Source organism: Habropoda laboriosa, unplaced genomic scaffold, assembly GCF_001263275.1.
Source record: "Habropoda laboriosa isolate 0110345459 unplaced genomic scaffold, ASM126327v1 scaffold57, whole genome shotgun sequence".
NCBI classification, from domain to species: Eukaryota; Metazoa; Arthropoda; class Insecta; order Hymenoptera; family Apidae; genus Habropoda; species Habropoda laboriosa.
In genome coordinates, this window is record NW_017100229.1 from 677,695 (window position 1) to 703,543 (window position 25,849).

The following is a 25,849-nucleotide window of genomic DNA, read 5'->3' on the forward strand; positions in this document are numbered from 1 at the left end:
AATCGGCCGCCACTGGGACTCGTCCCGTCTCCCTTCTTCTTCTTCTACATCTTCGTTTCATTCGTTGTCCTCTTTGTTTTCCGCTGGCAATTTTTCCATCGCCGCCGGAGAGAGAGAGGGAGAGCTCCACGGAACCGGAGCACTCGAATGCGGAAGTCATTCGAAGTAAAAGCAGGAGCACAAAAGCAGCCGCTCGTAAAGCCTCGTAACAATTTTCCTCGACGAGCTCGCGTTTCCGACATCCTTTCCGGACGATCCTAGACACTGGTCCGTCCTTCCCCTTGCTTCTCTGACCGCCGTTTTATTCCCGAAAGGGGGGAGAGACCGCGGGAAATTCACGGTGGACCGGCAGAAAATAGCGCATCTCCAGGAAAACGCCATCGTTGCGCTTCCACGGCTCCGTCGACAAACCTTATTTCAGGGATTTATCCATTTGTAAGCTCCTTTCTGTGGAATCGAACGATACAGAAAGTGAAATTCGGTTTGCTTGTAAACGTAAAAGTGTATAAAGATACAATTTTTTTTTTTAATTTAAAGTCTCATCTGTGACGCGTGTAATTGTACAGAAATTCAATTAAAATGCCACTTTTCCGTATTAAATTTTGCATTCTGAGACGCAAAAGTGTACGAATGTACAATTCTTTTTTTAATTTAAAGGTTCATCTGTGACGCGTGTTATTAATTAGAACTAAATTAGAATGAAATTTTGCATTCTGAGAATACAGATATGCAGACGAAATTTTCCAAGATTTATCAGACAACCAGGAGTAATGTGACACGGTAAAAAGTGTATACGCTATTATTTTCGTCGCAGCGAAGAGGACACGAGGAGTAAAACGGATTTGTTTTTCACCTAGCATACGAAACAGCCCGGGGAGAATTTCGAAAGTGGCGGTCGCGTGTCCGAAAAAAATTACAGTAACGTAACGAGCCGTTTTATTATTCGAAACGCACGAGTCTTTCTGCCCGGGGAACGAGAGATACTGTCCAGTTTATTCGAAACCGACAACGGGGAACGCTTATCCTCGTAAATTCGTACGCGTTGGCCTTTTCTTCTCTTTTTTTTTTTCTGTTTTTTATCACGCAGATGGAAAAGGGGCATTTTAATTTCACTACCGAGCCCCATCCGTGTACGTTTCATTGCGTCGTTACGCGAATGAATTCCTCGCGTTCACGCATGCATATGCAATTACCATTGCAATTTCTCTTGGGTACTGATTCCTCACGTTCAGCGTGATTAATAACTTGTATTATGCTCGGGCATCCTAAGAAGCGGCTATCCCGCGAATTTTACCTCGCTTCTTACATTACGGTCTTTCTTTTACGCGCGAATCCGCGTGCAAGTTTAGAAAGGAAACTAATTAAGTTTGTTGTATAATCGTCAATTGTCGTAAATATTCTCTAACACGTTGCGTGTACCACTTTTCAGAAATGGAACTTTCATTAGAGGGAAACAGTTACTCTTCGACTCGGTGCTCGGGTAAAATACGCGGAGAGATTAGAGTGTCGAGAATTCAACCCGTGTCGATATTTTTTTCTAATTAATGATTCAATTCTGTGCTAGAATTTATTGTTCTACCATAGCAGGGAGTGCGTTGAATATCATTATCGATGCGGTCAATAGAAATTCAGGGTTAATTTAGTCTACCCCAAATTTTTACAAATCCTAGATACCGATCGTTAAACTTGCAAATTTCCCATACACGTGGAACATACATCGTTTCGTGCTGCCACGAACAGCTAAGATCCCTTCACAATCCTCGAACAACCAAATACCAGAAACTCTATTTACATCTGTTCTACCGGCGCCGATTTATAACCCTCGTTTGATCTCGATGTAAATTAGCTTCTCGTCGAAAGAGTCTCGTGGCGATCGTTCGTCCTTTAATCCTCAGCTCCATTAACGTCATCCAGGCTTGGATAAACGCATCCTTTCGCTCAAATATTCATTTATGACGTAGCCGACGCTCTCTCTCTCTCTCTCTCACAACCACCGGTGAACGAATTAATTTACCAGTCCAATTCCACAGCTCCGTCTGTAATAACCAGTCGAGGCGAAGGAGAGTGAGTAGAAGACAGAGAGAGAATCGTTGGAAAGAGGAAAATATTTCCATTCGACGTGCTCTCCATCCAGTAACACCGTCCTGTTATATCGCCCAACAGTTTACGATCCTCCGGCCTGGGATTGCAAGGGTGTGGCCATTCCGGTCAGAGGCAAAGTATAAATTTCGTTAGTCGTAAACAGAAACGAATGGAACAGAGTAACAGAGAGAGAGAGGGGGGAGATCGATTTGTGGTACTGATCCATTTATTACGAGCTGTGCAACACCGTGAGGCTGGAGCACAGGCCTGAAATCGATGGCCTGGAGCGACCTCATCGATCAGGATGCAATTATCCAGGATCTATCTTGGTAGGAGGTCCCCGATTCCGGCCCCTCTTCCGACTTGGGACCGTGACGTGGTCGTTCTAACGAGGCTTTGTTACTCGACTCGCGGCGTCTCGTGTTCCATCGTGAAAGTAGCTTCTCGTGTTTTCGTCGTCTGCTCGCGAGTAACTCGAGTCGGCGACGCGTTAGGCGAGGAAAGCGAGAAATCACGATTTACAGGATGAAAACAGCTGCTCCCGGGCGGGGGGAAGGGAGACAGCCCGAGCGAGCCGGAGATTCTAATCTGTGACAGGTGACAGAGGATCTCTGGCGCATCCTTCACGGACTGCGCTTTCTTTTGCCCTTTGTCGAGCGCGAGGAATTATTCCGGTGTCGCTGAGAGGGACCAAGATGCTTTTCTCCGGTTCTCTTTCGCGCGATTAATCCTTGCGCTTTCCTTTGCCCGTGGCTCGTGAAAGGAAATTGGAACGAACGAACGGGGTTTTGTGGGTAATCAAGAGAGTAGCGCTCTTTTTTTGCTAAAATATCGTGGACCATCGTGAACCGCAAAGGATGATACGAAAAATCGAAGTTTTCACGTTTCGATAAGACTGCAGAGTTTTTCGTAATTTTTCTCCGAAGAAGTTTATTAACGATAACGTTTGCTTGGTTAGGACACTTTGGTAAGTTTTCATTGATACTATAATATCGTTTGTCGTGGTGGTTTGAACGAGATCGCTGGTAGGAGCGTGATACGACGATTGAGAAAGTTCCGACACAGAGTGGCGAAGTTTCACCTTACTCTCCCCGCTGTTGGCAGATTATCATGGCTGAGGCAGCAGCAATTGAAACTTGCCGCGAGGAGGGATGAAAGAAACCCGGGGAAACTTTGGCGGCAGGAGACCGGAAATCGAGTGATCGGTGAACTGAGAAGCCTACAGAGAGGTAGATTGAGGCACGATGGTTATGCCAGCGATTCCGCGGTTCTGGACGATGATGATGACACGTGGGCCACCAATACCACTTCCGGACAGGTAAGAAATAACGCGGAAATATCTCAAATCACTGAATTCCTCGTCTATATGATACGTTATTTGCAAGTTTATCAACTTAATATTAGTTCAGTTTATCTTTATTTTTGTTGCACAATGTACATTTTTTCTTGGCATAATTTTAATAATTAAATGAAAAACTTGTCACTGTTGCGATAAGCTGCTCTTAATCCAATCATCCTTAACTCGGTATCTTCCATTTTCTTCGTCTTTCGATCATTTTTTGTTATTCCCTTTTTCACGTGATTTGACTACGATTTTTCTTTACCCACTTACAGGTTTATCAACTTAATATTAGTTCCATAATTTTATCTTCATTTTTATTGCACAGTATACATTTTTTTTCTTAGAATAAAATATTGAAGATTAAACGACAGCACAAGGAGTTAATTTGAATAATGAAATTAAAAAACTTGTCACAGTTGCGATAAGCTACTCTTAATCCAATCATCCTTAACTCAGTATCTTCCATTTTCCTCGTCTTTCAGTCATTCTTTATTATTCCCCTTTTTCACATAATTTCACTACGATTTTTCCTTACCCACTACGAATCAATGTAAATATAGATGCAAACGAGACAAGCTCCCTACACATCCGCGCCAGCGAGTCCTCTGCTGCCGCAAAGATCGAGCAGCCGGAAGTACAATGGTACCGTCGGAACCGGTACCCTAGGAAGACCACGGGCAGAGAGCGTGAACGAACGTCCCTTCATGTCCATGAAACGAGCGTACGAATATCGAAAGTACAGCGACAGCCAGGTAAACGAGGAAGTGTAGCATTTAGAAACAGAGAATAGCTAGACGAAAGACCGAAGAAAGTATAGTTTGCTGTTACAACAGACGCACGTATCGGTAGAAATCGATCGGTCGTGTTCAACTACCGTTTCAAAATGTCCAGAAGCATCGAATGTTTTATCGTCGTGTTGATTATAGGATGAATATTTATTAAGTCGTCTGTACAGAAGGCAACGTTGTTTTACCTCGAGCACCGAAGTACTTAAAATAATTGCCCGTAATAAGGATAATAAATCGAGAACAGCTGTACGATCGATTTCTACCTTTAAGCGAACGAAACAGCGGCAGCACGAACGCTACAATTTTAGCCCGCCCTTTATAGATAGCGATTGTAAAAGCAGCTTCCTTCTTCGGTCCCGTGTTTTATGGTTATGCCCCACAGTTAGATCCTAAACAGTAAGAAACAGGGCCCCCCCCCTTTACGCTGTAAACGCCGCAAGAAATAAGCGCATCCTTGGAGTACAGCCTGACCCTTTCTTCTGCCCGATTTTTCTTCGCCGAGGCGTTACTTAACGTCCAATTGGAAGCACACATTTTCCTATAACTTCAATTTATTCTACGAAACTTTGTTCGAAATTCTTTCACCGTCGATAAAAAGTTCCTTGACAAAAATTTCAGAAATTTAATATATTTCACGGTAATATATCGTAAAGAATCATCCCTCCCTTCGACACAGAGCAGTCACAAAGCAGTCTGCGGAAAGTTCGTTATCGTTCTAACCCGAGACCTTCGCACGGAAGATTGTGCATATCGAAAGATAACCGGGGAAAGATTAACGCGATTAACGTGCTAATGGCGAATCAGGGTAATCCGATCGCTGATAGAAAATCAGCGCGTGTAAACAGGCGGCGGCAGGAAAGGATTAAAAGGGCTAGCGGCCCTCCCTCTAGCATGAAGCGCTTCGCTTGCTTTTCAGAGCCCTCCGACATCCCCCCGCTCAGGCTTAGCAAGCACGCAACCCTTAGGATTAGCAATGCAGCAACAAGCGACGTTCATTAACACGGACAAGACTCAACCGCCACGTCCCGAGTCTCGTAGCGATAGTTTCGCACGTGCGGACGCGTTGTTGCGTGAACACCGACAGCAGCAACAGCAATTGGCCGGCAGCAATGTCCTCGGCAATCACACGGATCAGAAACAGGATTTCATCACGTCTACGACTCGTAATTCTCGTCCAGAATCGCGAAATCGTGTCGTTACTTATCAGACGCTCAATAGAACCACGTTGAACAGCAACAACAGGAGCATCGACCACGTGGACGCTGGATTGCTGGCAATGGTCGATCAGCAATCGAACACGCAGAATAATACAGACCCTCTCGTGAGCCTCATTCAATCACTGGCTGAAATTTCACCCGTTCGATCGCCCCAATCTGTGACTAACAACAAGACAGACATGAACGATCATCCTACGAGTGTCAGCACAGCAACCACGACAACTGCGAGCAGCAACGTTGCTAACGCCATCACTAATTGCTCCCCTAACCAGTCGCCCAAAGCATGGCAGAATTGCACCCAGGTTTGTCCAGCCTACTCCCGCGGGAATCCTTCTGTAGTTTCACTTTGCACACTGTTTTCACTTTCGTGCCTGTGTTCGAGGATGATCACAGAGATTTGACATTTTTAACAAATTTTTTTAATATTGAAAAATATGATGTACAATAAAAATTGAACAGAGGAGAACTGTATCCCAGGCATACACAGAATGGTCAATTTAATTGTAAAGATCTATATTTTCCAAAGATCCACAAAAATCTAAATCTAAATTTAAAAAATCAACATTTCTTTAATATGAGAAATTTTGAAATTCCATCCGAGGATATTTGATTTTACCTAAAATATCTGATTTCTCCCCGATCATTCCCTCGCACATTTCACCCAGTCATTTAGAATGTACATTTCAAAATTGCTTGGCACGCCTCGCTTTAGTCGGAAGCACAGAGCAATTAGAAGTGTGCAGCACCTTTCTTCCATTAAACATATCTGTAAAAAAAAAAAAAATAAAAAATTCCCAATACCGAACGCACGTAAAGTTCGACGAAAACTTGCAGTCGCACAATGACTCTGGGTCATCGTGGACCGAGAGGAGCATCAGCCCCGGAAGTGTAGCGGTGAGCAGCGCGTCGAGGCCGCAAACCCCAGCGTTTCCGGTGCATCCTCGAACACCATACGTGAACAATTCCTCGCCAACGGTAACGTTCGCGGCTGATCGATCTTACAGCACGTCCAACACCAGCTACAACGTGAACAACAACAACAACAACAACAATTTGAACAACGTCGAGGCAACCGGGAACAACAACAACGTCGGGAATTACGCCGACGAACGAACGATCTACATCGAAGAACGAAGAGAAGTCTCGAAGGAGACGGGACTTCCACCCAAGAGTCCGACAACACAGAGGTAACTTGGATTAACCTCAATTTTCTTAATTTCCATCGATAATTGACGTGTTTTATTCCTTTGATTAGCCTAAAGTAATATTTGAATTTCTCAAACGCTTGATTCCGCGTGATAAAATCGGCGGAAGTGTAAAAAATGAAATTAATAGGAATTTCTAAAGTTTCTATTATCTGCCTCGAACAATTGATCTCTTTTTATCTTCCAATTAGTATCAGCTTATGTTACGATTGATTTAACGATAAATGTTACGAGTTCGCGATTTTGAGGGAGAACAGTTAATATCGAACTGGACACGCGATATTTTTTCTTTCCTTTGAAAGATCTCACCGATGATAATTTTCCATCGAGCATTGCTGAATGGAGGCAGTGATTGTGACGCAGATTGATATTCGTGATTCTAGACGCTTGAGTTTCCCGGCAAGCGGGCCACTTAAACAAACGCATAACAAACGATGGCCTCTCACTAACCAATCGGCGTCGTTCGACTATAGGTAATATATTATTTGAGAGCACTGGAACGCGTGGCAAGTGATGATCTCTCGCGTTTCTGGTTGACAGAAACGCGGCTCGATTTCGCGGATGCCACGTGAATGTTTAATGTCGTGCCAACTAACCGTGTGCACACTTCCAGTGCAACTGCATCGGTTCCCTGAAAAACGTGTGTTCGTATTCCGTCAGAATCGATCGTCTCCAATAATTTACCATTCGAATGTTTGTAAAAAGGAAAAGGCAAGTCGAGACTGTACAATTTCACAGAATTCGATCGATGCAGTTGCAATTTTGCAGATCGCTATCTGAGCAAAATATTAAACGAAGAACTGAGGACACGCATTTTATATTTGTCGTGTGTGTGTATATTGCACCTGTCGAACTAACAAAAGCTCGAGCTTCTTGCATCGTGAATCACTTTGAAAGCATTATTCTCATGCAACGAATGTATTTAAAAAAACATCATCACCAGTGCAACGAGAAAATGATTTTATAGAAACAGCTGATCGCAGGGAACTTTCATAATAATTCATCGACAGGCTTTTCGTATTAATGGAAAACAAAAAAAAAGAAAAAAGAGAACGAAGAAGGAAACGATTGATCGTTCCTTGGTGTGCAAACATCTAACGACGGCAAATGATTCGATGTCGCTGATTAACATGTAAAATAATACTGTCGTTTACTCCACGTGACAAGTGTATTTTTCTCGTCAATCGTACGTGTACATAGACGTGTGTGAATTGTTGTTCCTAGGTTTGAAAAAGGAAGTTGTCCGTGATACAACGTATATTAGTTCGATCGTGTTTCTTTTTCTCTCTCTCTATTTATCTATCTTTTTGCCTGTCTCTCCTTTATACTACATATAAATATATTCCTCCTTCCTGTCGATCGATCTCTCTTTCTCTGTCATTCTTGTATGTGCCGCACCGCGTTTCCGATGTTTCCTCACGGCGTACGCCACCACCTTGCACGAGTCTCTCACCTGACTGTACACACGTATACATACATACACAGTGATCAGAAATACACACGCGTCTGCCTGCACGTGGAAAAACAATCCTGCTTGAGATGCGCTTTGTAACGATACGCGTGTGATTGCTTCCTTGTAGCAAGGACCGATCTGTTTCTCCGATAAACGAGTCGACGATGCAGCAGTCGCAAGCAATCTCTCGCAGCCCCGGCACTCCGACGCACATCGAGTTCTCCCAAAGTCCTAAGGTACGTGCGGGAAGAACACTTCTTTTTGACACTTCGAGCGCCGGCTTGTTTCTTAGAAACTTGACTTAAAGCGCCGCGATATTTACGAGTTTTGTAGATAGAAACATGCAGTTTTACGAAAGAAGATAAAATAACTCTTGTAAAGCGGAAAATTCAGATTGAAGAATTTTACGCGGTGCTTATTACAAGCACAGCTGCGATTTTTAACGATGTAAATGTTTAGCCACTTGCTGTTCGTGAGATATCATATTTTTTTCTGCACAAACGTGTAGAAACGCATTTAGAGGGGCCGGCGCTTAATCGCTAGTCCACATATTACGGCTTAAAGTGTTAACATTGATGATTTTCGATCGCTTTTCATTTTTTATGCTGCGAATCGTGAGAATGAAAGGTTGAAACGTTGACTTTTCAGAGCGCCACGTCGTATACTTCAATAAACAGCGGTGGTCAGTCGTCTCCTCAAGTCCAGTATTACGGTTCGAGACGGTCGAGCGTTCACTCGAACACAGAGCCGCAGGAAGTGGCCGATGCAAATGTGAAATTTGTGCGTGACACCAGCAGGATCTGGTACAAGCCAAACATATCCCGGGAGCAAGGTAATTTTTTTCTTAGGTCGTAGAATTCGTGATTTTTTCTTAAATTAGTGCAGCGAGGTGGCAGAGAAGTATTGCTGATTTATCGCTAGCCACTCGAGAGTAAAGACGTAGAATTCGTAATTTTAATTAATACAGCGAGATGGTAGAGGAATATTGCTGATTTATCGCTAACTACTCGAAACTAAAGAGTTGCAAAGGGTTAGACGAAGTTAAGAAAATCAATTGGAATATTTTCCAGCAATCTCGATGCTGAAGGATGCAGCACCAGGAACGTTCGTCGTTCGAGACAGCAACTCCTTCCCAGGAGCCTTTGGGCTAGCGTTGAAGGTAGCAACTCCGCCTCCAGGTGCGCCAAGCAGCCCCAGAGATCCTTCTAGCGAGCTGGTCAGGCACTTTTTGATCGAACCCACCTCCAGAGGCGTCAGATTGAAGGGTTGCGCGAACGAGCCAGTTTTCAGCTCGCTGTCGGCCTTGGTTTACCAGCACAGCTTGATGGCGATGGCTCTACCTTGCCAGCTGTTGCTCCCAGAACCGGAAGCTGCAGCCAGAGCCCTCGATTCACCTGGAACGAACAGCGCGCAGCAATTGCTCGCACAGGGTGCAGGTACAATTTTATTGTTAGGTCGATCGAAAAATTTGTAGGAAAATTGAGGAAAAATTCAAATTCACGTGCCTCTGTCGCTAATTGAGATATTGAAGAAAATTGAGTTGTATTTGAATCGTTGCTCGAAGACAAATCCAATTGGAACAGGAATTGCAATGCTCCGCCACAAAAAATAAATTTCTAATAAAATTCATTTTAATTTTGATCGTTATCTTAATTAGGGACACAAATGCGTCGGTTTAAAGTTTCCCTACGAACTTTCTGAACGATCCGACAATTTTCTTTTCGGTAATCTTTTTATTTACGGTTCTTCGTGATTCTTCTTTCAGCCTGCAACGTTTTATATCTCTTCACCATGGACACGGAGTCACTGACGGGTCCTCAGGCCATCAAGAAGGCAGTCACGACCATGTTCGAACAGAAGCCACTGCCTACCGCGACTATAGTTCATTTCAAAGTGTCCACGCAGGGAATAACGCTGACAGATAACGCGAGGAAGCTATTCTTCCGCAGACATTATCCCACGAATAATATCAGTTACTGTGGCCTGGACACAGAGGAACGAACATGGGACTTCACTAGCGAGGACACAGGACGACCAGTCAGTGCACAGTAAGTTTCTTCTTCTTCGTCGTTAGGGAACCGAGACAAATTTTGTTTTCATCTTCGAAGATTAACGACGAAGTAAAATTTCAATTTTACTAAAAATTTAGAAAAATCTATATTCTTATCGCGCTTCGCTTCTTTGCCAGAAAAATACCAAAATTTATCTGATCGTTTAACCTAATTTTAACATTAAACATTATTTACCTTGTTACAAGCCCTACAATTAAGAGAAAACTTGACGTATCTTAAAATTATCATTCAGTGGAACACTTTAGCACTCCCTTTACGAGTAATCCGTCTTTTCCAGTCGATGCTTCGGATTCGTGGCCCGAAAACCCGCCCACAAATCGGACAATCAGTGTCACGTGTTCGCTGAACTGGAGCCAGAGCAACCGGCCACCGCCATAGTGAATTTCGTGAACAAGGTCATGATGGGGAACTCCATAGCGAAGGCGAACATCGTCTAATCCTCTAATTCGTCGCGGAACGCGCGTTTCAACCAAGAATATCAACTTAACGGTTTCATCTCCTAGAAGGAAAGGGAATAAGATTACGTTGAACAAGGGAAAAGGAGCAAGAACACACAGAGAGATCGTGTTCGTGCGAGGAAATAATAATTATTGACTCTCTATCTGTCTCTCGTAAATAAAACACCTTCGTGCATTTCGTAGAATCGAGTCAGTAGTGCATGGACGTTCTAAGAAAAAAAAACAAAAAAAAAAACAAAAAAACAAACAAGTAGAAATGTAACGAATAGGAATCGAATCGTTGTATTTCAGTCGAGGGAGAAAAAGTGATACGAAGAAATCTCGATTTCATCCTCGCGACACATCGTCACACACTCACACGCACACACATACACGCTTCAGAAGAGAATGTTATTAAACGGCGATCGTTACTGTTGGTCATAATTACCTTAGCGAATAGTAGAGTAATATAAACGATGCTCGGAGCAAAGTACGATGAAGCAATTGTGTAACCTAGATCAGTTCTACGATGGAATTCTTGTGAATAAAAATTTACATCTCGACGTGGCGATGGTTCTGTCGATGATCGATGGAACGTAGACAATTTTATAATACATTCTATGAAATGAAGAAGAAAAAAGGTTCGACGATTATTTGTACACATCGTCTATTCCTATTGGACGAGTACCGTTCGATATGCCATTCCTTCAGGTCCGTTAACCGAGATACAATACTGCTGCCACAAAGCAAAAGTTCAATTTTTTAATCCACGAAAGAAAGAAGAGAAGAAAAATTCGTAACGAAGAGAAAGTTACAGAGTGCAACGTTAGTACTTTGCTTCCAGTTGGAAACTATTACGCGAACGAGATGCACGTACCGATAGAGCCTGGTGTTAGGCACGTTAGCTGACGAGTACCGATCGTGCTCTATGCGCGAATCTCGAAGATCGTCGCGCATTCGAGGCGCTGACTCGCGAAGTACGTGTTTCAATTTGCGAAAGCGGAGGAAAACAGGAATTAGGAAAACGTTGTTACGTACGCTATCGTGATAAGGAAGATTTAAAGGAACAGAAGAGAAAGGCAAATATAAATAAAAGTAAAGAAACGAAGAAATAGTGTTGAATATCCAATAATGTTATTAATCACGTTATACTTGGGACACTCGAGTAATGTTTATCGTAGAAATGTTACGTGTCGTTGCGGAGCCGTGCCTGTGTGTGTCTCTCGCGAGAAGAAAACGAAACGAAACTGGTGAACGTTTACGAATTGAGAGGAAAACGTGAACAAAGAAAAACGTTCTATATATAACTGTAAATAAGTTGGCAGAAAGTAAGAGGATAAGAAGTGTCAGGCTGAAGAAAGCTGTGACTCGTGACGAACGAGAGAGAGAGAGAGAGAGAAAGAAATAAACGAACGGAGCGTTGTTGTGGAGAAGAGAAGAGAAGATCGATTATATTCTCCAGGCGTGAACGTGTGTGACGGAAGAGAATAAACTCGAGGAGGAGTAGCGGTTAAATACCGAAACGAAGCATCACATGTTTTTCTGTTTGATAAATCCCCCCGTAGGTTCTTGCCATTTAATTGGTCCTCGCAAGAGCGATCCTTCTTCTCGTGCAACGAAGCTCGTCGAGCTTGGAAATCGAACGAAGAAGGATCGAGTCGACGTGGACGACCGATAAGCAGTCAATTATTAACGAGAGAAACGTTACATGTAATTACGACAATACCGTGCCACGAGAGGATCGACGATAAATGTGTGCTCCTTTGTCGTGTCCTCGGCGTCGCGTTAACTTCCTTCCTTCCTCTTCGTTCACTTTCTTTCGTTTTTTCCTTTTGTGTTTTAACTGTCGCCGAGAAGATCGATCTGAGTCGATTCGTGAGATTTCTACTCTTCCCACTTTTCGTTCTTCCAGTCTGTTTAATACAGATATTTGTGAAGAGCGGGGAAACGAAGAGGAGGAATATTCGTCGTAGGTCACGCTGTGCTAGTCAAAATTCTTACACACTCGAAGCGAAACAGAGAATTCGACGTATAACAATTGTCGTGCGAGGAAATTTTTTTTAAAAAACTATGTCCTCGGATCTATCTTCTCGATCCTTCCTCTGTTTTTTTTTTTTTAATTCTTCGTCGACACGCGACCGCGTTTCCGGTCGCGTAACTCGGTTGTTGCCTCGACTTTATTATGTTTCAATTTCTCGTACACGTGAAGCTGACTAACAGAGTAACATTAATTTAACACCAGTCATTATTAATAATAATTATTAATTATTATTACTCATTTACGCTCTATTATTACGTACGTTCACGCAATAATTGTATTGTTGCATACCGGAACGGTATGTTCTTATAGTTGTAACGATAATAAAACCGTATTCGCAGCGTAACAGTAGATAAATTCATTATCCGTTACCAATGAACACATTTATATGTAAAAGAACAGATAAAGGTCGTTAAAAATCCAATTTCACCTGGTCTACTTTTTTTTTTCTCGTTTTTTCGCCTTTCTACAGGTAAAACGCGTGTATCGCACAGCAGTTCGTTAGTTTCTTCTGTAAACAGTTGGATCTGGAGCGATCTTACCTCTATGCGATATCGCCGGGCAAAAGTAGGGTAGGTTCGTTACAGCGACAGACACAGGTAGACATCGAGTATTTTCTTTGCTCGACTTACGAACGCGGCTCTGCCTGCGTGACACGCAGCAACGTAGCAGAATGATTTCTCCGGTGTAGAAAGGAAGAGTTGCCAGAAAATTGCACGATTTTCTTTTTCCCGATCGACCGTTGTCCCATTCATCTCGAATCGGATAGAGTTAGCCGAGCAAGCATCTACGGTATGTAGCGAATCGATTACCGTTAAGCAAGATTAAAGTGGAATGAGCCGTGACGCGAAGAAAAGTGTCGGAATTTTTCCCTCTTACCGGATTCCTGTCGTAGCCGATGTTGCAGGCTAACTGTGAGGTAATTGTGAAGACGATAAAAAGTAGTTATCTCTTGGATTTTTAAGTACTCGTTAGGCTCGTTGCGGAGTGTGAGTTCGCAAGTTCATTTCGTTCCCATAAACTGGAGAAAGAATGTCGCGACGACCTTCTGTAGCTTTAATATTTGAAAAATCATCGTTGATTAATTAAAATTATTATTATTAAATTAAACAGAGAACAAAAATAAATGGAGAAAGAAATAGTTAAACTTCGCGAAGGCTGTGAGAGTGTCAGGCTTGTAAATAAAGGGTTGGGTCACAAATTTGGAAATTTCTTTGAAAAGTTTATTTGTCGCTAATTTTCTTTTTTTTTTCTTCAAATATTCAATCGAAGCGAAAGGAAAGAAACGATTGACGGAAGAAGGTAAGGGGGCGAAGTGGAATTATGTTCTACTTAACCTCAGGACCTTCGATCCGTTATCACCGAGGCCTAGAGAACCGACGAAGAACCCGAGTACTGAATACCATACAGAAATCCCGTAAGCTGGGCCGTGGGGCAAGCCCAATGGAACTGTCGTTTTTCGCGTACGACCAACGAGTTCTGAAAGACTGGTTCCGGCTCGAAGCCGCGAGATCAGTCAACAGGGAGACTTCGAGACGATCGCATATCCTGGCCTGATTCAGGCCTACCATGGCTCTTGACTTCAGGTCGATCCTCTTCCTTTTGCTCGGTTTATCGGTGATCATTGCGTCGAATCGAACGACCGCTCGACCGAAGCGCGGCGATTTGAAAATTCTACACGGAGAGCGGTACAATTGTTCGTCCTTTGAGGAAGGAATTCGGGAGGCGAGGTTTGTGTTCGATTAGGTTGCTCTTTTCCGTCGATTTCAGGTCTGTAGTGATCGTCTAATTTTCGTGAACAGTGCTTAGAAAATTCTTCAACTTGTTTTTAGCGTTTCTCTCCATTTTTGTATCTCTGAGGTCATTCTAAATTCCCGGAGGAAAATTTGTCTGATCGTGTAATTTTCGTGAACAGTGCTTAGAAATTTCTGCAACCTCTTTCAGTGTTTTTCTCGATTTTTCTGGAGGAATATTCGTCGATTCTTCAAGTGCAATTCCCAGGATAATTATGACAGTTTGCGGAATGAGAACAGGAGAAATCAGTGAACGTTGTTCTAGGTATCTAAGTGAAGACGACGTTGTATCGATCGAAACCGAGGATGACCCGTCGATCGACGACGAGGGCAGAGGGTTCTCTTTCATGGACGTCGTCGAATCGATGTTCTCCGCGGTGGCTAACGGAATCGGTTCCATCATGACTAGTATCATTGGCACGGAGAAAAGCTTCAAGTCACCGTCCAACAGAGTCAGCTACAGGAATTACCAATTGATCAGGCTGTTCCCTAGTACGAAAGCACAAGTGAACGATTTGAAGGAGCTGAAGGAGGCTGAGCCTGAAGACGTGAAATTCTGGACCCAGCCGATGTACAATAAGTACGTCTTCTTCTTCGACACACTTTCCACTCGGTCACACGATCATTGACATAACATTGCGGTATTTTAGAACGACAGACCTAGTTGTAGGACCAGATCTCGTCTCTGACGTCAAAACTTTCCTTCGAAATAAAGGAATCGACTTCACAGTGCTGATATCGGATCTTCAGGTACGAGATAACGTCGAGCGATGAGTAAAAATGTTGCGATTAGAGAAGAAAGTATCGAAGCAATCGTAAAGGCACTTGTAAACGGGTTGAAATTTGTTTGAACTGATTTGAGATTTTAATTTGCTCTACCAGAAAACGATAGCTTATCAGAACCCTAAAATGACGAAGAATCAACGCGAAGATCTTGTCACCAGCCGTGGTCACAGCATGACTTGGAAAAGATACCATCGATACGGAGGTAAATGCCCTTCAGCTAAAAGGAAAATCGTCTCTATGCTTGCAAAAACCTCTATCTACTCTTCAAACTTCAAATTTCGCTTTTTCTCTTCGTCGTTCTTCTTTCCCTCAATTTATATCAAAAATTGACCGAACGTACGAGAATTTTGCAGACATCGTTAGGTACCTAGAATACCTGGCTCTCACGTATCCAAAAATGGTGGAATTGATAATGATAGGCCACAGTTTCGAGGGTCAGCCGATCAAAATGATCAAAATCTCCACTGGACCCAACAAAGAGGGTGAAACTAAGCCAGCGATTTGGATAGACGCTGGTAAGTCCTCGTTTCATCTGTTCATCCTTAAAGCAAGAAAAAAATAACACGTTTACCCAGTTACCGAAGAGAAATGCACGAAATTAATATGAACCTGTCACGCGTGGTACGTGCTCGACGTTTTCTTTACTCGTAAGTTGAACAAGTCGTGTTCTAGAGTTCTGCTCTTCGACATGAAAGCCTGATCTTTATTATTCTCGCTGGCGTTCCGTGAATTCACGTCCGTGCACACGTGAGACTTTGCATAATAAGGTGAAAACGTCTTCTGTACGAGCTCGTGTATATACGGTGGACGAGGCGATCTCGTTTGTTCGTTTTTGAAAAGGAAGCTCGCTCCTTTCGAGGATAACGTTTCTTGTTGCAATAAAGATCCTGGGGGTTCTAGGCGAAAAAAGATGATTGGTAACTGCAGAACAGGATATTACGGTGATCTGTGATTGAACACGGGAAGCATATACCGGGTGTTTCAGAAAAAAGGTTAACGCGATGGTAACAGGTTTGGACGAAGTTGTTAATTCGATAAATGGTGATTGCTTTGCGTGTTTCTTGCGATTAGAGCACCTCCGTCTATCATTTTCTTCTTTGTTCTAGAGATAGAGAATTATGAAATATTGCAGAAATTTTTCAGGTGTTGACATTTTTTTTTAACCACCCTGTGTGTTATTTGTGAGAGGTGTTAATTTTGAGCTAAATTGGGGGATTTTCTGGATTTACTTTTCGGTCAATTTTACTTATAGTAAGCTTCCAATATTTTCTTCTTTGTTCTAGAGACAATCGAATTACTATTTCGAAATATTGCAGAAATTTTTCATATTTTCTTTTAACCACTCTGTGTGTTATTTATGGGAGGCGTGTTAAATTTGAGCTAAATTGGGTGACTTTCTGGATTTACTTCTCGGTCAATTTTACTGATAGTAAGCTTCAAGATTTCGATCAATTATAAATGAACGTACCTTGGACAGATAATCGAAGTTTCGTCTCGTGCAAAATCAATAAACGCTTGCATCAGAAGCGTATATCTGCGCTCTTCAGCGTGGCAAAAATCGACGTAAAAAGAAAACGAATCGCTCCATTTTATGTCCCCGTTGGGGAACAGTTATCCTCACGTCCGATACTTCTCGACGCCCTTTCTAATTGTCCCGCTTCTACAGCCGCGAAATATACCGGAGAGGATAATAAAATACCGGCAAATGTTGCCATATGCAAATGAGGTGGAATCGAAACGACGTGCTACATAATTAACGCGAAGTCTTATTCGAGAAAATTTTCTCAAACTTTCGGTAAACTTTTTACGCACTTTTTATGAAAAAGAAATCTTCCTTCTTGCAACAAAATTTTGTATTAGAATTGCAACCGGATGATTTTATAAATAATTAATAAGGCAAATTCACTCACGTTCCGTGCCACGGGAGAATTAGAAATTTCACTAGAGCGTTGAAACCAAGTCAAAAAGTGACGTTCAAAAATTCCACATTGTAGAAAAATATCTATACAAGTTGAATTCTTCAAATTTGAATCTCCTTGAAGTGAAAAAGTGACGCCAAAAAATTCCATATAAAAAAATATCGATACATGTGTGAATTGTTCAAATTTTAATTTTCGTCGCTCTAATTGAATCGAACAATAATTTTTCTTTTCCTTCGACGAAAATTCCATTTTCGAAAATTACACGCACACGTATTGCATCCAATTCTACATACACTTATGTCAAGGGACATTAGGTGAATTTCCATGCCCGACGCGTTCCTCACGATTCTGTCCCGTTAGACAATTTTTTTCCTCGAATTGTCCTTACATTCGGCAGGCATGCACGCGCGCGAATGGATCGGATCCGCTGTGGCGACCTACATCGCTAGCCAGTTAGTCGAGAAGAACACGAGCTACGCTAAATTGTTGGACAATGCGGATTGGATGATTTTACCAGTAGCGAATCCGGATGGTTACGAGTTCACTCACATTGGCGACAGATTGTGGAGGAAAACGAGGAGTAATCATGGCGAGGACCAGGACGATAGTCGGTACTGGTCATCTCGAGATCCTTTTATCCCGGAAACATTTTCCTCTACGATGGTGTTTCACGTACAATTAAGACGATCCTGTACCAATCCTCTATATAGGTATTCACATTCCAGCTTCCTTCAGCTGGTGAACCATTACGCGAGATGGTTATGGGGTAAATGCGAGGGTGTCGACCCGAACAGGAACTTTGGTTACCATTGGGGAGAGGTGCAAGAGGGAGGAGCGAGTTTGGATCCTTGCCACGAGACTTACGCTGGTCCGTACGCGTTCTCTGAACCGGAAACGAAAGCTATGGCCGATTATATCTTGGCTAATAAGCGGAATATTAGGTATGCGTTTAGGATGATGTGAAAAGGCGCGATGAAAAATTCCTTAACGAAGAATTTCTGTAAAATTCCTCCGACAAAAAAAAGTTCCCATAATTTTTTTTAGTAGAAATCTTCTTAGAAATATTAGGAAATTTTAGCAAAGTATGTCACAGGTGTCTCAATAATTTTTAATAGGAAATTCTTCCTAAATATTTTTTCCCAAAGTATTACTCGCAATTTATTTATTTTTCAAATTTCACAGTAAGTTTTTACCTCTCGCAATAAAAATTAGGGGTATTCTTAGTGAAAAATTTCCTAAATATCTGAAAATTATTTTAACAAAATATTCTTCAGAAGGTTCTGTTAAGAAATGAGGTTCGAATTTAAGGATGTACGTACTTTGGTATATTTAGAATGTACCTGACGTTACATTCCTACTCGCAAATGTGGCTGGTTCCATGGGGATACACGTACTCGAGGCCGTCTGATTACTGGGAGCTGGCGAAGGTGGCTAAGAAAGCGATAGGAGCGATCGCGAAAGTACACGGGACCGATTATCAAGTTGGTCCATCGTCTGATCTAATGTACCCAACTTCAGGTAGGTTGATAACACGAAACCGAGTTACAACGCAGCTATAAAAAAAGAGTATGCGATCGTTATCTACAATGTTTGATAACATGCAGCAATTAAGTAAGCAGAGATCACTCTGGTTCGTGATGGTTAATTAAACTGATAACTAGAGTATTATCAAATAGTATAACGATGATCATTTTTAAGATTAGATTCGATAGAACAAGATGGTTCGAAAGAAATATTTACATTTTTACTGCGTATTAATTAATCCAATGAAATATCTACTATAACAAAAGTCAAGGAACAATAACATTTATTCTTTAAATTTTATTGTTAAACTTTTTTCCGGAATTAACCCTTTACTTCCAAGGATAAAGTCTACATTTTTTAATAATAAATACGCTATTGTATTTTCATTACCCATGCATTAATTATAAAATCTACATTCGTATGCATTAATTCGTGATAAAATATCGAACCGTAAAATTAACTTAAACAAAATGATACAGCAATGAAATTTAGCGCTTGTAAGTTTCTCTTTAAGATATACTTCACTGTTCTGCGATAACGTGAATTTTTTCGCGAGTGTGTGAAATTTTCAATTACAATAATTCGCGATACATTTAATTTCAATTGCAATAATTCGCGATACCTTTAATTTCAATTGCAATAATTCGCGGTACTTTTAATTTCAATTGCAATAATTCGCGATACTTTTAATTTCAATTGCAATAATTCGCGATATTTTTAATTTCAATTGCAATAATTCGCGATACTTTCAATTTCAATTGCAATAATTTGCGATATTTTTAATTTCAATTGCAATAATTCGCGATACTTTCAATTTCAATTGCAATAATTCGCGATACTTTCAATTTCAATTGCAATAATTCGCGATACTTTTAATTTCAATTACAATAATTCGCGATACTTTCAATTTCAGTTACAATAACTCGCGATACTTTCAATTTCAATTACCATAATTGGCGATACTTTCAATTTCAATTACAATAACTCGCGATACTTTCAATTTCAATTGCAATAATTCGTGATACTTTCAATTTCAATTGCAATAATTCGCGATACTTTCAATTTCAATTACAATAATTCGCGATACTTTCAATTTCAGTTACAATAACTCGCGATACTTTCAATTTCAGTTACAATAACTCGCGATACTTTCAATTTCAATTGCAATAATTCGTGATACTTTCAATTTCAGTTGCAATAATTCGCGATATTTAATGAATTTTAGGTGCCTCTGACGACTGGGCGAAGGGTGTGGCCGGAATAAAGTACGCGTACACGCTGGAGCTTCGAGACCGCGGCACTTATGGATTCCTACTTCCGGCGAGGCAGATCGTGCCGACTGCCCGCGAGATTTGGGCCGGTATACGAACGATCGCTCGTCTAGTCACTTGTAACACGTGAAATTGATAAATGAAACGTTTCTGGCTTTCGATCCGAACGAAATCAAACAATCGCGAACGCTTTCGTCTTCAACGGCAACGGAGTTTGGTTGATTATTGACGAGACAAGAATCTGTCTGACACGATAATGCTTCGAAATTGATCGAACGCGAGGTTAATATCAAATTATTACGTTTCATTATACGATTCTCGAGTGAGTGCAAAATTCAACAGGTTCGTCTTGAAATCATCATCGAGAGGGGATTAGTACAATATTCAGAAAGATGGAAATTTGATAAATTTCCTCCGCTATTCACCGGCGTTTCAGCTTGAAAATAATTAAGGTTCGATCTGCGTGAACGACGTGTAAATATTGTAAAGTATCGAAAATCGATGTACGAAAGGTGTAATCGAAGTTCAACTAGATCAGCGTGATTCTTAGATACTAGGATTAATTGTGCAATAATTGAATGTATTTATTTAAGTAGAGCTTAAGGAACGAATGGTTAAATAAATGAATCGAAACGAGAAGTGAAAAATGACGTTGTGACTTGAATACTTCGTATAGATATCGATAAGTCTTCTGTCTAGAATAAAAGCTCAGAACTATTTAGCTCGTTTCATTATCGAGACACGAGATTCGCACAATAATTAAAACTCGAACATCTATACTTGAAGTAAGACACCGATAAGTGGGAGTTATCGAAATGTATCTAACTAAGAAGAATCTGGCCGCGCAATCAACACGACGGCAGTATTGTATTATTAGAAAAAGTAGCGATCACGATAAACCACGATAAGTGACGTTATCGATTACAATTTAGAATTATCGCCAGATATCGGTTTCCGAGAACATATATAAATCGTAACTCTCGTCTCGTTTCTCAAGTTGGATTCAAGTGATTGTACAACAATGTTCAGCAAATCTATCGTAGCGCTTCTCCTCGTGGCTCAAGGTAAGAGAAAATTAACGTTTCTTAACATTGTTCAAATATTTCGTAAAAATATTCCCCTCAGAATTCCATATTTAACATTTGCAATATATTCGATATTACTGAATTAACAGGTATTGTTTAAAATAACTGATAAATATTAAAATAATTAATAAATATTGTTTAACAGTCTGCTGGGCGGTTCCCCATGGCTTCGAGCCCCGTATCACCGACGGTGTGAACGCAAACCGCGGCGAGTTCCCGTACCAAGTCTCCATCGAATGGGGAATCCCGCCACTAACCAAATACAGTCACTCCTGCGGTGGTTCGATCCTTGACGCGAAACACATCTTGACCGCTGGTCACTGTGTCATGAAAGTCGGAAAGTCTAGAGTAGTAGCTGGCAAATACGAATTGAACAAGGAAGAATCAACCCAACAGGTTGTGAACGTCGCTAAGAGCATCGTTCACAGTGGATACAAAGGGTGAGTTTCTCTATCAATCCGAATTTTCCAACATTACGAACACTTGCCGCGATAACCGTGAGAGTCGTTTGAAATTTTCGAGAATTTATCGGGAAAAGAAGTTCACGTGTACGAAAGACGGAAGATTTGATCGATGGGGAACATCTTTATCTCCCATTCTTGTCGATAATCCTTAATCTCAGCTCTCGGCATTTCCTATTCCTCGAGTGAATTCAGATAAGCTGCACTCGACCGACGCTATTTCTAAAGAAAACAAGCACCAATTATCGTGTGCTCTAATTTTCTCTATGGGTTCACAGTGGTGTCGCTCAACACGACATCGCCATTTTGGTCCTGGCACAACCCCTGAAGTTGAACAGCGCGGTGCAACCAATCAAGTTACCCACTCAAGGACAGAAACAGACTGGTCAAGCTGTTCTCAGCGGATGGGGATCCACCTCGAAGAGCACGGTCCCACATTTGCCAACTGTTCTCCAGAAGGCTGTCGTACCTATTCTGAATAACGCTGAATGCTTGAAGGAACTCACCTCTGAATCTGTCGTTGGCCAGAAACCTGAACTCTTCGACACTCAGGTGTGCAGTGGAACCGCTGGCAAAGAGGTGTCTGCTTGCTCTGTAAGTTCATTTCAGACTTTGTCCTATTATTTATCGAGTATTAACACGTTGACCGCCACGCGAGATTTACATTTTTGCTCAGGGGGCCAGAAGAAGACTTTTCATTGTTCTAAGCGTAGTATTATATTATGCTTTATTTTTTCTTTTTTTAACTCAAAATAATGTCTAGTTAGGTGTGATGTTTGTAGAAAATTTTAGTCGACGATATTCATCTTATTCGAATGATTCTAAACATTTGAGACACCTAGGTCACCGGTGACCCCATCGAGGAGACAATCTCCGGTCACAGGTGACCAACGTGTTTACGCTCAAATTAGTTTTTCCTTGTGTTTAACGTTTGATAGCACAAACTAGTGTCTAAAGAGGACAGTGGGTGTTAAAGGATCGACGAACAAGGATACTTTTGTCTCACAGGAAGTTAGAACTGAGATAAAGGGCGAATTTATTTGCTTGATTCCAGGGTGACTCTGGTGGCCCACTTGCCCAAAAGGTCGGTGGCAGCTCTGTCCAAGTTGGTATCGTCTCATGGGGAATGATGCCCTGCGGTGCTAGCCACATGCCCTCTGTCTACACGCGTGTCTCCTCCTACATTAACTGGATCCACCAGAACATACACTAAATTCTGCATCCCTGCGTTATTGTTTTCTGTATGCATGTTGCAACCTAATCTTCTATATCTTTCTAAATACTCTAAAGTAACCTTTCACAGTACACTCCGCAATACCTTGAAAGAAGTCTAAATAAACCAGTTAAACCCTTGCCTTACGAATTTCTCTTATTTACTTGCTTTTTATTGATTCGTCAACGCGATACTCCTGTCAATTAAAGATACGACGTTACAAGGAAAAGGATTAAGGAAATTTTAACACTTCGTCGGAACAAAGGAAGCATTAAGAAATTTCATGGAAGTCATTATTTTTATCGAACCTTTGTTTAAAATGCACGATAATAATAGCTGTTCTGATTCGACGGAATGATCGATAAGCGTGATTGCAACGATTCTCGGTAGAAATCGCAACAACGCAAAAACGTGACAAATTGGGTGTATTAATTTCGAAATAATAATCGAATCAATATGAAATGATGACAATTCTTTCCACCGATATGATCCTTCTTTCTTCAGCAATATTTCTTCCATCGAACAAACTTTGCCAACTCCTTGCACAATTTTAGAAGATCCATCGCGATCAAGAGTTATCTATCCCTGTATTTAAATAAGTAGAATAAATAAATCAGAAATGAAGACAACAGTCTCTCAAGCTTTTGACAGAACATTTTACCAAAAAAAAAAAAAACAAACAAAAAGAAATAGAAGCAGTGTTTGGATTATATCAATCTACATACTCTGTCAATATTGATAACCTTAATTAACGATTGCACTAGCATTTCGTATAGAAAATCTTTATCGTTATCTTGCGTCTAGCATCAAAAGTAGCACAATTCGAGTACTTACACCGATTGCCAAAGCAAACTTGAGACTTCTAATGTCATCGCCTGACCAAAGAACTGGAAAGTAGGCGGCCAGGAAATCCCCACTACTCTTCGATCTTACCTGTCTGCGTTTGAGGGGAAGTCCCGGTGTAGGTAAGTGGTTCAGCCAAATGGTCTTCAATCAGCTGTTGATAATGTAGTACGTTGATAAAACAACGGAAAACAAAAGACCACGGATCAAGTAAACGATAGATCTCTCACCTTACAGGACTTATGTCGCACGTTCTGAAATACCGATCGTGTAAAAAATCAATAATAGAAAGTGATCAATTTTGAAAAATAGTGCGTTTCATTGAATAATAATTTAGATGGTAGTTCAGAATTATTGAAAGTATTAAATAAATTAACTCGTTGAAACAGTTGAAGTTACTAATTTCTCGTTGAATTAACAATTGCGCGCAATAGATCACTCAGAAATTATTTAAAACGCTTGTTTAACATTTGAAAATTAACGTTCTTTTTGTGTAAATTAGAAATGGAGTTTTCAGGCCACCACAGGAATGAAGGAAAGGACTTGGTTATCAGGAAAAATGAAATGCAATTATTTATGAAAAAATCAATTATTTATTGGAGGATAACCGTACAAAATGTATTTTACAGAACGGTTTGTATTTACCGTCTGCTCACGCGAGTCTCGATCCTCGCTCATCGTTCATACAAGAGTAACTGCGATATTCTTATTGCATCGTGATTAGCCGAGGTATCAGCGAAGAATTAAGAGCAAGCGTGACAGCTGCATTCCATCGCCATTGGCTCACCAACAGCTGAATGTCACGATTTCCCCTACATCTCCCACTTCTGCACCCTCAAAGCCCGCCAGAAGCTTGAAATTCGTTTTATCACTGCGAATTTCCAGGTTCTATAATTTCTTGCGAAAAAGGCATTCTACCGTGCGTAAAGTTGATAAGACATTGATTAATCAATGATACAGGTGTGTCACCGACAGTTTTCATTCGGTTTAAATGTATTTTTTCGATAAGAGATTGATATCTGATTAACACGCGCGTATATAAGCAGTGGCTGCGACAATAATACAACAAAATCATCGAAATGTCACTGAAACTGCTCCTGTTAGCCACCCTGTTCGCAGCGGCTGTAGCCAGTAAGTCAATTTTCACCATAAACTCTGATCATCGACGGAAAACTAACGAACGTGTTTGTGAACAGCAAAGCCCTACCGTGGCTTCATGCTACCATTGTTCGACACTCGCATCGTCGGAGGAAGCGAGGCCAAGCCTGGAGAGTATCCATGGCAAGTTTCCCTGCAATGGGGATGGCTTTTCGGCTACTCACACTTCTGCGGAGGTGTCATAATCAACAGTCGATGGATCCTCACCGCTGGACACTGCGTCCTGGCTGTTCCAACCTACGGTGAATTTGTGGTGAAAGCTGGCAAGCACAATCTGAAGGTGAATGAGAACACCGAGCAGGTCGTAGAGGTCGAGAAATCGTTCGTGCACGAGCAGTACAACGGGTAAGTGGTGAATTCGTCTGGATCAACGATAGAACGGGTATTATAAGAGAAAGCTCACACCATACACAGTTTGAACACTTTTCTTTCACATCCTCCGTCGTTTGGTCTGAACGAATGTGCCGTTTGCTTAATTTCAGGGAAGTGGCTCCGTACGATGTCGCGTTGCTCAAGCTTTCAAAGCCACTAACCCTGACCACCACGGTCAAACCCATCAATCTGCCTAAGCAAGGTGTCGAGCCAGTCGGAAACGCCATCTTAACCGGCTGGGGATCCACATCTAGAACCAACAATCCGTATATGCCCGACAAACTTCAGACTGCCCAGCTACCTATCATCAATTTCGCTACCTGCAAAGCGGCCATAGAGAAACTCACCGGTCCATCTCCTCTGCACACGACCAACGTCTGCACCGGACCTCTCACCGGTGGTTTCTCCGCTTGTAACGTGAGCAATCGAATTGGCAACTTGAGGATACTTCCCTTGAATTTTAACGTAATTTTTGACAACGTTAATTTGTCGGTTTCAGGGTGATTCCGGTGGTCCGTTGATCCTTCAGGACGGCGCCAAGCCTGCAGAGCTCGTCGGTGTTGTTTCCTGGGGTATTGTTCCTTGCGGAACGGTGGGTGCACCGTCTGTGTACACTAAAATATCTTCTTTCGTCACCTGGATACAGAACATCCAGTCGAAGCATTGAAATAGATAATGCGAAGAAATAGATGTTACGACATATAAGGCTGAATTTGTAATACAATAAAATTATCGAGTTAAACGTTACACCTGTTTTATCCTTTTGGTATTGCGCGAGTCGGAATTG

The 25,849-nt window shown here is 41.6% G+C and overlaps 3 protein-coding genes and 1 pseudogene across 9 annotated transcripts in view; all 4 read left to right on the forward strand.

Moving 5' to 3' along the window:
- LOC108571422 (tensin-1) overlaps positions 1-10,867 on the forward strand; it is a 116,711-nt gene extending 105,844 nt beyond the window's left edge. For 5 of the 7 annotated variants that reach the window (XM_017933454.1, XM_017933453.1, XM_017933452.1 and 2 more), the window contains 9 exons: positions 3,187-3,400; positions 3,985-4,176; positions 5,129-5,731; positions 6,264-6,616; positions 8,215-8,323; positions 8,736-8,919; positions 9,158-9,523; positions 9,853-10,135; positions 10,437-10,867. In XM_017933454.1, coding sequence (XP_017788943.1) covers positions 3,187-3,400; positions 3,985-4,176; positions 5,129-5,731; positions 6,264-6,616; positions 8,215-8,323; positions 8,736-8,919; positions 9,158-9,523; positions 9,853-10,135; positions 10,437-10,596 — 2,464 coding nt within the window. In that variant the 3' untranslated portion in view covers positions 10,597-10,867. Of the gene's footprint in view, positions 1-3,186; positions 3,401-3,984; positions 4,177-5,128; positions 5,732-6,263; positions 6,617-7,017; positions 7,108-8,214; positions 8,324-8,735; positions 8,920-9,157; positions 9,524-9,852; positions 10,136-10,436 lie in introns of all 7 variants that reach the window. The other 2 variants (XM_017933455.1, XM_017933458.1) reach the window with 2 other exon arrangements.
- Positions 10,868-14,203: 3,336 nt separating this feature from the next.
- Positions 14,204-20,060, forward strand: LOC108571297 (carboxypeptidase B-like). The gene is made up of 9 exons (XM_017933303.1): positions 14,204-14,364; positions 14,693-15,007; positions 15,078-15,177; positions 15,310-15,415; positions 15,567-15,728; positions 17,533-17,746; positions 17,846-18,076; positions 18,469-18,653; positions 19,885-20,060. Exons 1-9 carry the CDS (start codon positions 14,204-14,206, stop codon positions 20,058-20,060), a joined length of 1,650 nt encoding a protein of 549 aa, XP_017788792.1.
- Positions 20,061-20,932: 872 nt separating this feature from the next.
- On the forward strand, positions 20,933-22,833 carry LOC108571420 (trypsin-1-like). The gene is made up of 4 exons (XM_017933450.1): positions 20,933-20,994; positions 21,161-21,455; positions 21,755-22,070; positions 22,531-22,833. The coding sequence occupies exons 1-4, from the start codon at positions 20,952-20,954 to the stop codon at positions 22,687-22,689; spliced, it is 813 nt and encodes a 270-aa protein (XP_017788939.1). The 5' UTR covers positions 20,933-20,951; the 3' UTR covers positions 22,690-22,833.
- LOC108571421 lies at positions 22,704-25,729 on the forward strand (annotated as a pseudogene).
- The last annotated feature ends 120 nt before the right edge of the window (positions 25,730-25,849 follow it).

Excerpts from the sequence above, each read along its gene's own strand:
- LOC108571297 (XM_017933303.1), top strand. The coding sequence starts at position 14,204 with ATGGCTCTTGACTTCAGGTCGATCCTCTTCCTTTTGCTCGGTTTATCG. Across the intron at positions 15,178-15,309 it reads TGCTGATATCGGATCTTCAG|AAAACGATAGCTTATCAGAA; the intron begins GTACGAGATAAC and ends TTGCTCTACCAG. Across the intron at positions 18,077-18,468 it reads GCTAATAAGCGGAATATTAG|AATGTACCTGACGTTACATT; the intron begins GTATGCGTTTAG and ends TGGTATATTTAG.
- LOC108571420 (XM_017933450.1), top strand. The coding sequence starts at position 20,952 with ATGTTCAGCAAATCTATCGTAGCGCTTCTCCTCGTGGCTCAAG. Across the intron at positions 21,456-21,754 it reads GTTCACAGTGGATACAAAGG|TGGTGTCGCTCAACACGACA; the intron begins GTGAGTTTCTCT and ends ATGGGTTCACAG. Across the intron at positions 22,071-22,530 it reads AAGAGGTGTCTGCTTGCTCT|GGTGACTCTGGTGGCCCACT; the intron begins GTAAGTTCATTT and ends GCTTGATTCCAG.